This window comes from Macrobrachium nipponense, chromosome 24 (genome assembly GCF_015104395.2).
Source record: "Macrobrachium nipponense isolate FS-2020 chromosome 24, ASM1510439v2, whole genome shotgun sequence".
In the NCBI taxonomy this organism is placed as follows: Eukaryota; Metazoa; Arthropoda; class Malacostraca; order Decapoda; family Palaemonidae; genus Macrobrachium; species Macrobrachium nipponense.
This window is the reverse complement of record NC_061091.1, coordinates 73,391,936-73,406,380: the sequence shown is the minus strand read 5'-3', so window position 1 is coordinate 73,406,380 and position 14,445 is coordinate 73,391,936. Positions and strand designations below refer to the sequence as shown.

Below are 14,445 nucleotides of genomic sequence, written 5' to 3'. Positions count from 1 at the left end.
TAATAATTTTGTTTTTAATACTTTATTGCATTTGACTAATTTAATATTTTGCCATTGTTAAATTTATTGTGAAATTAAATTCATTTATTTTCTCTCCAAGTGAATTGATACCGCTTTTACGTACATACAGTAATGTTTTTACTGTCTCTTCTCCTCTTCACAATATAAACGCTTCCTCCCTTTATCTCAATTCAGCTGTGTCACCATGGTAACGTACGATTTTGTTCATCTTTTATGCTAAACTTTATTGTGAAATGCTTTATTCTTTTATTCATTTTGTTACATATGGTTATCATCAAACTAAACCATCTTGCTCAGTGCACTAAATACTGGTTCAAGATTTTTTTTATGTTAGGCAAAGTTGCAATTATGAACTTAGTCACGACAACGATTTTTACCAGCCTCCTACTTAACAGATACAGTACTGTATTTATTGCTGATGAGCAAAAACTGTCATTTACCGAAACTCAGCAATTTATGATGCCATAATGGGGCTTATGTCGCTGGTAAATAGTTATGGGCGCCACCAAAAGCCCCATTATGGGGCCTCTGCTAGGTAGGTTATGTTTGTTTGTTTATATGGTGTTTTTACGTTGCATGAAACCAGTGGTTATTCAGCAGTGGGACCACCGGCTTTACATGACTTCTGAACCACGTCGACAGTGAACTTCTATCACCATTAATACACATCTCTGACGCCTCAGTGGAATGCCCGAGAATCGAACTCGTGGCCTGAATATCAGTAAACATTCCAGTCTCACCTATTAAGAGGATAAGGTGAACTAAAAGGCAACTGTCATACTTTACCTCAGCCAATGACCACCTTCACTTTCTCATGTTTGCTGAACAAGAGCAGCACGTGAGTTTTTGCACCTAGGTATCTTAATAGTTAGTAATTTTATTGCAACTAATTACTGGCGCCCCCCCCCCCCCTTTTTTTTTTTTTTTTTTTTTTTTTTTTTTGGAGGGTTCAACCTTCCACCACAGTAGCCTTGGGGCACTTAGTAAGAATAAAAATGAATGGCATCAGGTAATTTTTACCTCAAAACCTTACATATACCAGGGTTAGTGAACTATTTATTAAGCTGTGATGCCAGATTGTCATTAAATAATTTAACTCGACCTACAAGTCAAGACTCAACTTTCATAGGGCAACTGCAGTTGTACCAAAAAACTTCAACTCTTACCTCAGCTTCCTCTCTAGTTGCTGGTCCTTGTCCACCCAAAACTCTATCTTGCAGTGATATGTGGCCTACATAAGTATATCTTGTCAAAGGAGTAAACCATGGATCTTCAGCACCAAAGTTAACCTGTAAGGCAGGAACTGAATAAGTAAATGATACACTGGTAATTAGTATGATAGACTAGTACTGGTCCTATATGGTACACTAATATAGGTCAGTATGAGGAAATACATTCAATATGTGCCTAAGCATCTTCTATATTACAAAATGAACAGTTTACTGGAATTCTTCATTATCAAAATTTATAAGTGATAGAAGAAAATCTAACAGATTATCTGATATTTTCCAAAACTAATATAATAAATTTTTATTTTTTACAAACCCAACCATTACATACAATACATTCAAACAGAGTGAGTAGCCACACAACTGGAGTAATCAATACAATATTCAAGTACAGAAAAAGTGTCATTGTGTAAGCTGAAAAAGCTTCCCCCATTTTTATAAGAAACAACCTCTTAATTCAGCAAATTATTATCATTATTTTTTTTTTTTAAGTTTGATAAGTGAGATCCAAATCCCAAATCCAATACAGAGATATAGCATGCATGGAATTGCAACCAGTGGGGTTTCCTTGAAGAAATGGGCTTCATCTGGAAGGAATCCTTCATGACAGATATACACTGGAGGCAAAGATGAAGGGGCTCCAGGGAAAAAACTGTATCTCCTCTTCCAATGAATGTCCGTCATTGGTGTTTTCCTGTATGATGACTGTGATGAATGGTTAAACCCTAAACATAACAGGAAATGACCTGCCATGATGATAGATCCTAATGGAATAACATCTTAAGTCTTGTGGATGACAAAGCAACTTAATGAAGGGAGTTGACAATGCCATTGTCATCTCAAGGGATGGCAAGGAGCTCAAAGTTATAATTAAAAGCCAAAGAGGAAGACTGGGCCTAAACTTCATAGGGTTTGAAGTTGATTACGTGTGAAGAAAGGTCCTCTCTATGAGCTGCAGAATTATCGTGGGTAACAGCTTTCTAAGCTAGAAACAGTCCAGTTCTTTTGAGACCAGACAAAACTAGCCACTCTTCTGCTAGAAAACACTTGGGGAGGAAGAGGAGTGAAACGACACCTCACAGGACACAAAAGATTATATTCTTTGAGAAGGAAAAGAAGAAGGGCAAGGATTGCAAAAGGACCAAAGAGTAACTGTACCCACTGAGATGCAGTTTTGCTACAAGGTTTTAGGGTAAGAAAAGCCTAACCAAGAACCAAAGACTTGAGTAGGAAATATCACCAGGAGGAGCATGAAGCTCAATGCACACTTAAGAAGGGTATAAGGCAGTAAAAAACATTGCTTCTGTTTAAATGTACTGAGGGAAGCCTTCCAACAAAGCCTCATTTGACTGAGTGGTAACACTGTGCAGGACAAAGGATAAAAGGATAAATCCAAGCTTGGAGGCCTCAGAGAGACAGAACACCTTACTACTGACGAGATAAATATGCTATCCCTTGACAGCCAAGAGAGTTTTCTGTCAATCCATAAATGGAAGATGAAGTTTGCTAAGACTGGAACTGGTTTTGAGAGGATGAAAACCCAACTTGTTACATGTCACAAACCTGATCTAACTGGCTTGGCAAATGGATATGGTGGAAGACAGGGTGGCAACAGCAAACACAACAATCTTTGAAAATAACCTCCCTCTGAGGCTACATTTGGTTACTGGCATGGGTCAAGAAGTACTAATTGGGGATAATGATGAGATCTGTGAAATTGCAGTTACTTCAGAGGTACCTCAAGGAGTGAGAGAAACTTTGAAAAGTCTATGACTGGAGTCAGAATGCCCAGAAGTTACTCTTCCTGAGTCCAATGTATAACCTTCAGCGGCAACTGTCTACACAGATCAGATTTTGGAAAGGTGTAGAAGCCCAAGCTATTAGTTAGCTGCAAGCATGACATGAACTACCTGCCACCATGTTTCAGACTCCAGCAATGAAGTGAAGTGCCAATTTTGACACAGCATCCACTGACATGCCCAAGTAGACCCTACAAGCTGAAGTGGACAGGTCTGCCTTTTACCTGTCGAGCTGTACATCCAGAGACCCATAGAGGTCCACAAGGACCCCCAAATGAACCTGCAGCTCATGCTTGGAAGAAGCCCGCACTAATTAAATGTTTAAGTAATGCTGATGAAGCAAACTTGAATGGTAGACCCAGGTCACTGGAACTAAAATTTTGGTACAGGCCTGTGAGATTTTCTGCAACTAAAGCAAAGAGCACAGAATCAAAACATGCAGCAAAGCCAATCAAAGGTCAAGGTGTTCCCTAAAAACAGGTGGATGGGGACATTAATATATGGGCCCATCAATTTTATAGAGACCAAGTACCCTTGCATATAGCTCTGTAAACAGACTATGGTCTCCAAACAGAAGGGGTCAGCTGTAGACTTGTTAAAGCAGACTTGATATCAATAACTAGTCTCCATCTCCAGGAACACTTTGGAACAAGGAAGAGGTGACAGAGAAACCTCAGTCTTGCCTTATCTCAGGAAATTGGAACATAAATGGAAATCAAATGACTACGTACAGGTCCTGAGAAATGAGGGGCAATATCATAACTGAATAACCTTCAGAACCCCTGGATCTGCTTCAACTGATACGTAGGACTTCCATGGCCTTGCCAACAGGCTCAAATCAGGGGAGACAGAGAAGAGACTTCATCTGCAACTGGAAGCTTAAAAGAAAAACTCTGTCTTGATCTTCTCCTGCAAGAAAGGATAACCAAGAAATACAAGGCTGAGAAAAGGGCACCTTCCATGATTAGCATGCATGGTACAGTTGGGAGGGCATTCCTGTCCAATGCTAGAAGATGAGGATGATGGCAAGGATGCATCCCTCTTTATATAATAACAATACAACTGATGGTGACTTTAACTAAGCAAATTCTTCCGGAAAGAGATCAGGGAACATAAGGATTGAGAAATGCTCAAATCAAGCCTCACTCAAAGACAAAAACTTTCACAGGTTCTTCAGATCTCTCCTCTTCTTCATAACAATGGCAAGTTGACAAAACATATAAAATTGATTAAGCACAGATCTGCAACAATGCAAGGTGCAAGCTAACAAACCTTAGCCAATCCTGCAACTCAAATTTCAATGTCAGTACTGCTTTGAATATAATACCCTGTTGTTTTACCATATCTAATCATATTGCATGTATTATTACCATATTATCAAATTATAATATGAGCAGAGTGATCTGCCATTTGCATTCTGATTTCGTTTATCATTCTTAAAATAATCAGCTGATTTCATTTTACTGATATAACCTCACCATCACTGTCTATAGTTGCTGAATGGAACTTAATTCATACATTCCTTTCATAAATTATCAAGGTTGGGTTTGAAAATTACAGCTAATTTATTTATAAATGTAGTAATTTAGATTAACCCTTAACGCCTATTGGACATATTATACGCCGACTAAAATAGTCTGTCGGGTGCTAATCGGATGTACGGTACGTTGACTACATTTTTTTTTTTTTTTTAAATATTCGCCGAAAATTAGTTATAGGACTAGTTTGCAAAAAATTTTAAATCACGCGCCTTGAGGGATCCTGGGAGTTCACGGAGCGAGCTGTTGCTTTGTTTACAAGCGTTATCCAGGCGTGCATGCGGAAATTTCTTTCCTCTCACACTAAAAAGCACCAGCGACGCATCTCAGAAATTCTTTCATCACTTTGTCGTAATTTTTGCACCATTTTATATTAGCCATTACATAGAATTTTATATAAGAAAACGTGCGCAAGTTCATGTATTAAAAAAAAAAAAAAAACCATGGTTTTAGCTTTTATAATTTTTGAAATATTTTCATATAAATAACGATAAGTGCCAAAATTTCAACCTTCGGTCAACTTTGACTCGACCAAAATGGTCGAAAAATGCAAATGTAAGCTAAATCTCTTTCATTCTCGTAATATTCAATCATTTACCTTCATTTTGCAACAAGAAATCTCTGGTACAATATTTTGATTTATGGTGAATTTTTAAATAAAACTTTTCCCTTACATCCGCGCGGTACCGGCCAAAAATCTCAGAAATTTTTTCATCACTTTGTTGTAATTTTTGCACCGTTTTATATTAGCTGTTACATGAAGTTTTATATGTGAAAATGTGCGCAATTTCATGTAGAATACAACAAAATATAACTCATGATTGTAGCTTTTATCAGTTTTGAAATATGTTCCTATAAATAACGGTAAGTGCCAAAATGTCAACCTTCGGTCAACTTTGACTCAACCGAAATGGTTGAATAACGCAATTGTAAGCCAAAACTCTTACATTCTAGCAATATTAAATCATTTACCTTCATTTTGCAACAAATTGGAAGTCTCTAGCACAATATTTTGATTTATGGTGAATTTTTGAAAAAAAACTTTCCTTACGTCCGTGCGCAGTAACTCTGCCGAAAATCTCAGAAATTCTTTCGTCACTGTCATAATGTTTGCACCATTTTATATTAGCCATTGTATAAAGTTTTATATATGAAAATGTGTGCAATTTCTGTAGAACACAACAAAAAATAACCCATGGTTGTAGATTTTATCAGTTTTGAAATATTTTCATATAAATCATGATAAATAGAAAAAATTTGACCTTCGGTCAACTTTAACTCGACTGAAATGGTCGAAAACTGCAATTGTAAGCTTAAACACTTACAGTCTAGTAATATTAAATGAATTACCTTCATTTTGCAACAAACTGGATGTCTCTAGCACAATATTTAGATTTATGGTGAATTTTTGAAAAAACTTTTTTTTAAGTCCACACGTTACGAATTCATGCATCATTTTGTGATAATATTTTCTCTGTGTTGCTTTGATCGTTTTACAATTTGTTATATACCAAAATCATTGCAATTTAGTATAAAATACAATGAAAAAAAAATTAACACATTAGCTTTAACTGTTTTGCTCACAGCGCGATTTGTATACAATTATAAAAAAAATTTGTTGCGCTGCCATATATTCCTATATCTATATATGATAATATTTTTTTCATTTCTGATAGTTGCATACTAAACTTCAGACAATGACAAAAAAAGGAGCCATAAATGAACTCTTAATCTTAAAAACTAAGCGTGCTGAGATTTTTTTTGAAAAAAAAAAAAAAAAAAAACAAAAAAAAAAAAAAAAAAAAAAAAAAAAAAAAAAAAAAAAAAAAAAAAAAAATCCATTTCGGCGATAACTCCCGAACGCCGCTGGCATACGGCAGACACTTTGGTAAATAGTGGCTCAGCGTTTAAGGGGTAAGTATGTGTGTTTTTGTCAGATTCAGGGGTGTTTTTGCCTCCAAAATTCGTATTTCCTGGTCATGTTTGACTTATGAGCACTGTTGTTTACTAAAGGCCAAAATTACCTTGATAATACTTTATAATCAAATATAGTTATTCTCATATTGGGTTTGTTCCAATTTTAAAGGAATATATTCATGGAGATCTGCTTTCTTTCCAACGGGTATTACTACCGCATGAAAATTTTCATGTTGCTTACCACATATTTTTCCTCAGGGAAAAATATACAAAAGTATTTTTTGTAATGGTAAGTTTTACCAAACATTGCAAAATCTTGAAGATACCTATATTTGACATTTTTGGTGTGATAATTCCAATAATTATTGCTTTTATTTATGTACAAATAACTTACATCAGCTGACTGAGTTATGTAATTTAATAAATTGGGGTCGTCTTGCATGGCAAACATACCTTTAAACCTACAATTTTACATGAAAAATTGGGGGTCGTCTTGCATGGCAAACATACCTTTAAACTACAATTTTACATGAAAAAATTGGGGGTCGTCTTATATGCAGGCATACAAGGTATATAAAAACTTAGCATAGGTTTATTGCCAGAATCAAAACTCGAACATTCCATGGGACATATGCTGAAATCCTAACATAGGCAGTAAAAAAAATAGGGCCGAACATTGCATGGAATCCAATATAACCACGAGTATATACAGTAGATAATATTCATGAGAGGCTTCAAACATATTCCTTGCAGAAAATGAGGGAACTGTGTACCTACTAATCCTCACTATTTTATAGGGCAGTATTAAAGGTTCCCAAGGACTTAACCCAACCCCCCCACCCCCTTTTTTTTTCTTTTTACTACTACTGCTACTTCTACGTACTGACATGAGCATTACTAGTTTATTCTAGACTTGCATCTGCTTTGGCAGTAAAACTTGCAACCCAATATCCTCAACTGACCCAAATCCTTATTTACCAGCTATTACAATCAGATTTTGTTCATGCATAAGAGATAATCAACAGATAACTTACAATACTTTGTTCACATAAAATGAAATCTTTTTCACAATAAGAAACTGCTTTCCAATTTACCTTAAAAGTGCAATTTTTGGTCACAATGTGTGGAAACAGGGCCCTTTCACCGAGTGTGCTACGCGAGATCTCATATGCCATCCCCTGGTTCTCTCCATTGACAGTGAACGACATAACAATGGGCTCAGCTTCCAAATCAAGGTAACAGCCGACAACGTCACCTTTACCAAACGTTTTCCCATAGTCCTGAAAAATATAATACAAAAGTAAATTAGGAAGGACATGAAACAAGAATTTGTGTTGAAGAGTTAAAAATGCACATAGCATAAGTTACACTCACAACCTGTGTATTCAATTAAGCAAAGCGTTCACAAACAGTATTGGAATAAAACTGTGGTGTTACAGTTCAATCAAACAATGAACAAACAATGTAATTTTAAGCTATTCTCATGTAATATTTTAAAAGTGAGTATAGTACATACTAATATTATGAAGAAGTTCATGCATCATATTCACACCTTGTGTTAAACATGACCAAGAACCCAATCAAATCTTAAGGCTTGACAGATATTTGGCCACTGCAACAGCTTAAACGCTACTGTTTTGTTTTCAACTAAAGATTATAATACATAAGTAATCATTTAAATATAATTTCATCATCATCAGCAAAATCCACACCAAATGTTGAACACAATGCCAATCTACCAATTAACTACCTTTATATAGCAACATTACAAAATGAAATAAATTTTTTTATTGAAATTAATTTTTGAATACCTATCTGTGTAACTCATAGTGCCATTCACTCCGTGAAAGTTGCTCACAGATGTAATTTTGATTATTTAACCTATTTACCCTATATTAAAAATTTGCACTATAGTAATTTCTACTTAAATTATATACAGTGAAATTTTCTGTGATGATTTCCATAGACTTTTTCTTATATTAAGCCTTTCCCAAAGGTCAAAAATTTCTGTCGTCAGAAATATTTTGCAGACTGTGATCTGTGGGTGTTACCAGCCGGCTTTTATTTTGTCTGCTTTGGTGCTATTTTCAACAACAGGGTACCTCCCTTTCCCCAGTGGAGTCAGGGATCCCCCATGCCATCCACTGTTACCCAGTCATTCTATTGATACAGTAAGTCCTCGGGTTACGATGGTCTCGACTTACGATGTTTCGTGGTTACGAACGCGCCCCCATAAAAATATAAAAAATAATATTTTGCGTCGTTCCGTCTTACGCGGTTTAGCGTCGTAAGCAACGTAAAAACAAACGCGAACTAGTTCCAGGCGCACGGCGGAAGAATACGCTTTGTGGGGGAGAGGACGGCGTCGCTTCGCTACGCTCAGTCCTCGTCCATACGCCATTTTGGTTGTTTACACTGCCTCTCTCTCCCTCGTGTTGTATCGTTTTTGTAACTTTTTGCTCTTTGTTATGGCTCCCAAGCGCAAGGCGGACTCTTCTGATGGTAGTGCATCGAAGAAAAGAAAGGCCATCACCATGGAAATTAAAGTGGACATTATAAAGCGATCCGAGAAGGGAGAAACGCCAACAAACATTGGCCGCTCGCTTGGCCTTAGCCGTTCGACCGTTGCTACCATTATCAAAGATAAAGCGCATCGTTGAACATGTGAAAGGATCTGCTCCTATGAAAGCGACAGTGATAACTAAGCACCTGCCTCAGCATCTCCAGTACTAGTATGTTCTGCCTCACCTCAAGAATCATCTGCCTCAGCATCTCCAGCAACTTCTGGAGGTTCTTTTTCTCTTCACTAACCTCCCCCAGTCTCTCCAGCACCGCAGCTTCCTCTCCAGTGTGCAAGCCAATCAAACTAATAAAGGTAAGGAATTGTTCTCTCGTTGTTATTGATAGGTATTTACATTAAATCATGTGGTATTTTTCAATGTTCCGACTTACGCTGAAATTCGTGTTACGATGCATCGTAAGAACGGATTCAACGTCGTAACTCGAGGACCCTCCCCTGTTATCTGTAAGTGCTGGCTCCTTAGGGTGGGTTCTTCATTAGTTATACAGGTAGGTATTCAAAAATTAATTTTAATTTAATAATTCATTTGTTTCATACTCTTCTTTTATAACTAGTGGTGCCGATTCCCAACATTTATTATGATGGTGGGAATAATCAATCATTAATACATGTATAGTAGTACTTTAACACAGTAAGAAAATTAAGAACCCATTGAGATACCTTTGAGTAACTCCCCTGATTGACATTGGACGCTCTGCCTGTGTCGCAGCCATGTGGATGTCTGTCAGTCAGTCGAGAAAAAAAGAACTGATCTGGTCACATAACCAAGGACCTACAAACCAGTCATCTACCTCAAGGCTACCAAAACTGGCTATCAATTCTGACCTGCCTAAATAGTGGTAACTGGCCTAAAACTAGTTACAAGTCTGACTGATCTAACCAAAGTGTCTCTTGGAGACATGGGGATATAGATCTCTACATAGGCCGCCATCACAACCATCCTCTCCCTATTATGTGCTCTCACACTGGCCTATGCAAAGAACTGGACCATACTTAAGCGTGAGAAAATTATATACGTACATACTATGTACCTGCAACTGTTCCTCTGAACCAGTGCTACTAATACACATACATAATCTGTAAAAGTAGTACTCAAACTAACACCCGCAAAGGGATTAAGCTGTGTGTGCCATAAAGAATAAGACTTATGTAACAAGCTCACCAGCCGTGATGACAGGACCCAACGCACGCAAGTTCTCGTACACCAGTTGAACATCTTTAAGATAACGAGGGACAAAAATGGAATTGCCCTTTCCAAGTTGCTTCCTGAATCACTGCTGACATTGGAGTATTCTGCCAAAATTGAGAGCGCTGTTGGGTATCCACTGATACTATGACCTCCAATTGCTCTAGTTGTTCTGTCGTCTTGAGTCGTTGGCAAAGCTTGAGCTATGGTCCTCATTACTAAGAATGACATGGCGTTCTTCGACATGTTCCGAGTCTGTTTTCTGACAGAAACAAAAAGGGTCCTAGGTCTAGGCCGAAGACTCTTAGTCCTATCCAGGTAAAACTTAAGACTGATCTTACCGGGCACAAGAGATGCTCCCTATCCTCCCACAACCTCTGACCGCCAACTTTAGAAGGAAATCTCTGGGGAGTGGGTTCGAGGCTGACTCCGTCTTTGCCAGGAACTCCAGGATATGAGAGTACCATATCCTGTTGTCTTGTTACCATGTTAAAATGGCTTGTAGTTCTCCCAACCTTTGTTGCCTTGGAATCGAACGCTAATTTCAGGGTATGAATATTCTCTGCTTGACCTACCAAATCCTCTCTCGAAGGAATCAAGGTCACAGTATTGCCCTATTGCCGCCTCTCCCATGGAAAAATGATCACCTTGGGGCATTCTAATTCTCACTCAGGTAGATTCCAGTTGCTGCTCAGCCTATCAACTCCTTCTAGAGACTGAAGGTGCCTGTTTTGATAACCAGGCCATCTTATACTTTCATCTAACTCGGGATGGTAAGTTGCTTGACTGACATGAAGAGAAACAAGATGAGGAGGGGATGCCCATGCCCATCCTTGCTGCTATCTTTTTCATTCTCCTGTGTCCTGTGCTCCCAAACCTGTACCAACAGCAGTTTTCACTGTCAACCCAGCCTCACTGTCATTCTGTGATGCTCCATTTTAATCACTGTGACCTACATTGCTTTCACCACTATCAGAGGTTACTATTTTCCCTTTTCTCTTGGTCTTCCTTTTCCTCCGAAGGGTAAGATAACTATTACCCAAACTTGCAGTTCCGCCTGAGGCGCGGTGCCTTCTATATACTTCGCCCTTTCCTTTGTCCCGCTCCATCATGCAGCCAAGGCAAGGTGCCTGAGTGGGAGCCATTTTCTGTTTGGAATCTGGCAAGAAGCACATACATCATGTACCAGGCGTCTCTTTCAGTGTATCATTTTTGTAATTGACTTTCCTGTACAGATCTAATGAATCATTTTCAAGGCTCGTGTTTAGGTCAGAACTGCTTGTAGCGGAGCTTGAAGAGGAAGACCCACTGGTGTCATTTTCCAGTTTTTCGGGATCAAAATTATGGGGGCAAAATATACTCTGTGAGACCTAATGATACATTATCGTCTATTGCAACTCCAGCGCAGACGATCTGGAAGCATAATTATAGGCCTCTTTAGTTCTAGGAAACAAAGCAAATTCTGAATTATCCCAATTAAACCTCGAAAAGGGGGTGCCTGACTCAAAACTTGCCTATCACATTCTATAATATTCGAACCATTCACATCCCAATATGAGACGTGATGCAAATGGTTCAAAATATAATTTTCCGACTCCCTCCAACATGAATCAGCGGAATCCAAACTCGAGATGGGACTAGAGCCGTTCGAAACGTGTGTCTCAAATTCCTCACGATTTGAACTATTTGAATTCAAGCTGGAAACAGAATTCACCCAGTTCAGAATGCAGGTTTCCGCCTTACTCCACTCCGTTTATTTTTTGATCCCCTCGTTGTTGTCGCTCCTGTTGGCGGAGTTAACACCCATTCGTTGCGAAAGAGACAGAATGGGAATTGCCTCCGTCCATGTTCAACTTCTGGTTCCCACCGGCAGAGATGGGAAACAAGGAGACAACTGAGCACTTACAGTTCGTGCTATCAGCAAGGTTCATAACATCATCATGGTTTTTGACATCAGTACGATTTAGGACATCAACATGGTTCACAGCATCAATGTGGATCATGTTATCAACATAGTTTACAGCAGCAGAACGATTCATAACATCATTTAGATTCATGTCATCAACATGGCTTATGGCAACAGTAAGATTCATGACATCAACATGGTTCACAGCATATGTTTTTGCATTAAATGAGACTGCATTACTCACAAAAGATAAGTCTGCTCGTTCTGTGTCAGCTTCATGAAGTTCTCTCTCACTTCCAATTCCAAATATCTTCCTTTTATATTCCTTCCCTTCAGACATTTCCCGGATTACCTGTTCACCAACTGATTCAAAATGATATTGTTAAGATACAATAAGTTTTATACATACTTACCTGGCAGATATATACTTAGCTATAGACTCCGTCGTCCCGACAGAATCAAAACTCGCGGCACACGCTACCGGTAGGTCAGGTGATCTACCATTCCCGCCGGGGAAGGGGAGTGGAGAGAAGCGGGTTACCCCGCCCGCCTGGGTGGCGGAATCCCAACCAACCATTAACCCGTTTTCTGAGCCAGATTTTCTCTTACACCTGTCTCCTGAGGGGAGGCTGGGTGGGCCCTTAATCTATATATCTTGCCAGGTAAGTATGTATAAAACTTTATTGTATCTTAACAATATCATTTTTATCATGCGACTTACCAGGCAGATATATACTTAGCTGATTGACACCCTTGGTGGAGGGCGAGAGACAGCTATATATATAAACAAAATTCTAATAACGGGAAACAACAATTGTTGTAGGATATCAATCCTTGGTTCTTACCTGTTTGGGCTGAAGACTTCATGATTACTGTCATTTAGTCTGCCTGCCTCAAGAGCTTCAGTGAGGTAAACCACCTATGACCGAACAGCCCTTCTGGATCATGTCAATGGGGGCTAGCCCGCTTACGCGACAGAACCTGCATGGATCGTACCAATGGGGCTTACCCGCTTACATGGCAGAGCCTGACCTGTTATCTTATCAATGGGGCTAGCCCTCTTACATGACAGAGCTTTAGGCTTTACATAATGCACAACGAGGAGACAAAAGTTAATCCCGACCACCTGACCTTCCTAACCATGTTAAATCTAAGAACTGAAAAGGGTTCTTCCTATACCCTCTTTCAGTCAACCATAAAAACCAAACACCATAATGTTAAAATTACATAACCTAACTAATTAGGATTAACCTCAGCTCCTCCTCCCAGCACTAAATCCGCGGACACATATGCTCCAGTGAAAAGCACTTCTCATAAGTAACTCTCACATCCTTTAGATAGTGAGAGGCGAAACACTGAGTTACACTTCCCAATACGTGGATTCAACTTAGATTTTGAAGGGACCACGTTTTATGAAAAAAGCCATTGAGGTTTTGCTATTGGCCCCTCACTTCATGTGGCTTTTGACCCTGAGGAGTTTAAATTGTTCTTCACCACATTTAAGATGCGCTTCCTTAATAACGTCTTTAATGAAAAACGTAAGGGCGTTTTTGATATTGGTCTTGTAGGATCCTTGACCGAACACCAAAGACTTTCCTGCGTACCTCCCAAAAGAGACTTTCTTTGTAAATAAAATTTTAGCGCTCTTACTGGACAAAGGGTCTTCTCCTTTTCTTCCCCCGTAAGAGAAGAGAGTGCCTTCACTTCGAAGCTTCTAGGCCACGGTTTTTGATGGGTTTTCGTTCTTGGCTAAGAAGAGAGGCTTAAAAGAGCAAATTGCAGCCTCCTTCTTAAACCCCACTCTGCCCTCTAACGCTTGAAGTTCACTCACCCTTTTTGCCGTGGCTAAGGCGAACAGGAATAGAGATTTCCTCGTCAAATCCCTAAAAGAAGAATTATTGGAAGGTACGAATCTTTCAGACATCAAATAATGCAGCACTATATCCAAGTTCCAACTGGGATTTTTATTATTCTGACTTTTTGAGGTCTCGAAAGACCTAATAAGGTCATGTAGATCCTTATTGTCCGACACCTCCAGACCCCTATGCCTAAACACCGAGGCCAGCATACTTCTATACCCTTGATCGTAGATACCGCTAGGCCACACTTTCTTCTAAGGTAAAGAAGAAAATTTGCAATGTCGGTTATAGAGGTACTGGAAGAGGATAGCTCATGCGTCCTGCACCATCTTCTAAACACTTCCCACTTCGACTGGTACACCCGTAATGTGGATGGTCTCCTGGCTCTTGCGATTGCTTTTGAAGCTTC

The 14,445-nt window shown here is 38.9% G+C and overlaps 2 protein-coding genes across 2 annotated transcripts in view; one reads left to right on the top strand and one right to left on the bottom strand.

Moving 5' to 3' along the window:
- The window catches only part of LOC135205783 (heterogeneous nuclear ribonucleoprotein U-like protein 1), a 171,160-nt gene that overhangs the window by 16,666 nt on the left and 140,049 nt on the right, over nucleotides 1-14,445 (top strand). The gene's annotated exons all lie outside the window — the stretch shown is intronic.
- Nucleotides 1,116-14,445, bottom strand: part of LOC135205587 (heterogeneous nuclear ribonucleoprotein U-like protein 1) — a 90,178-nt gene continuing 76,848 nt past the window's right edge. Inside the window, exons 6-7 of the mRNA XM_064236351.1 lie at nucleotides 7,599-7,784; nucleotides 1,116-1,310 (exon numbers count right to left, since the gene is read on the bottom strand). Of these exons, the coding sequence (XP_064092421.1) occupies nucleotides 1,131-1,310; nucleotides 7,599-7,784 (366 nt within the window). The 3' untranslated portion in view covers nucleotides 1,116-1,130. The remainder of the gene's footprint in view (nucleotides 1,311-7,598; nucleotides 7,785-14,445) is intronic.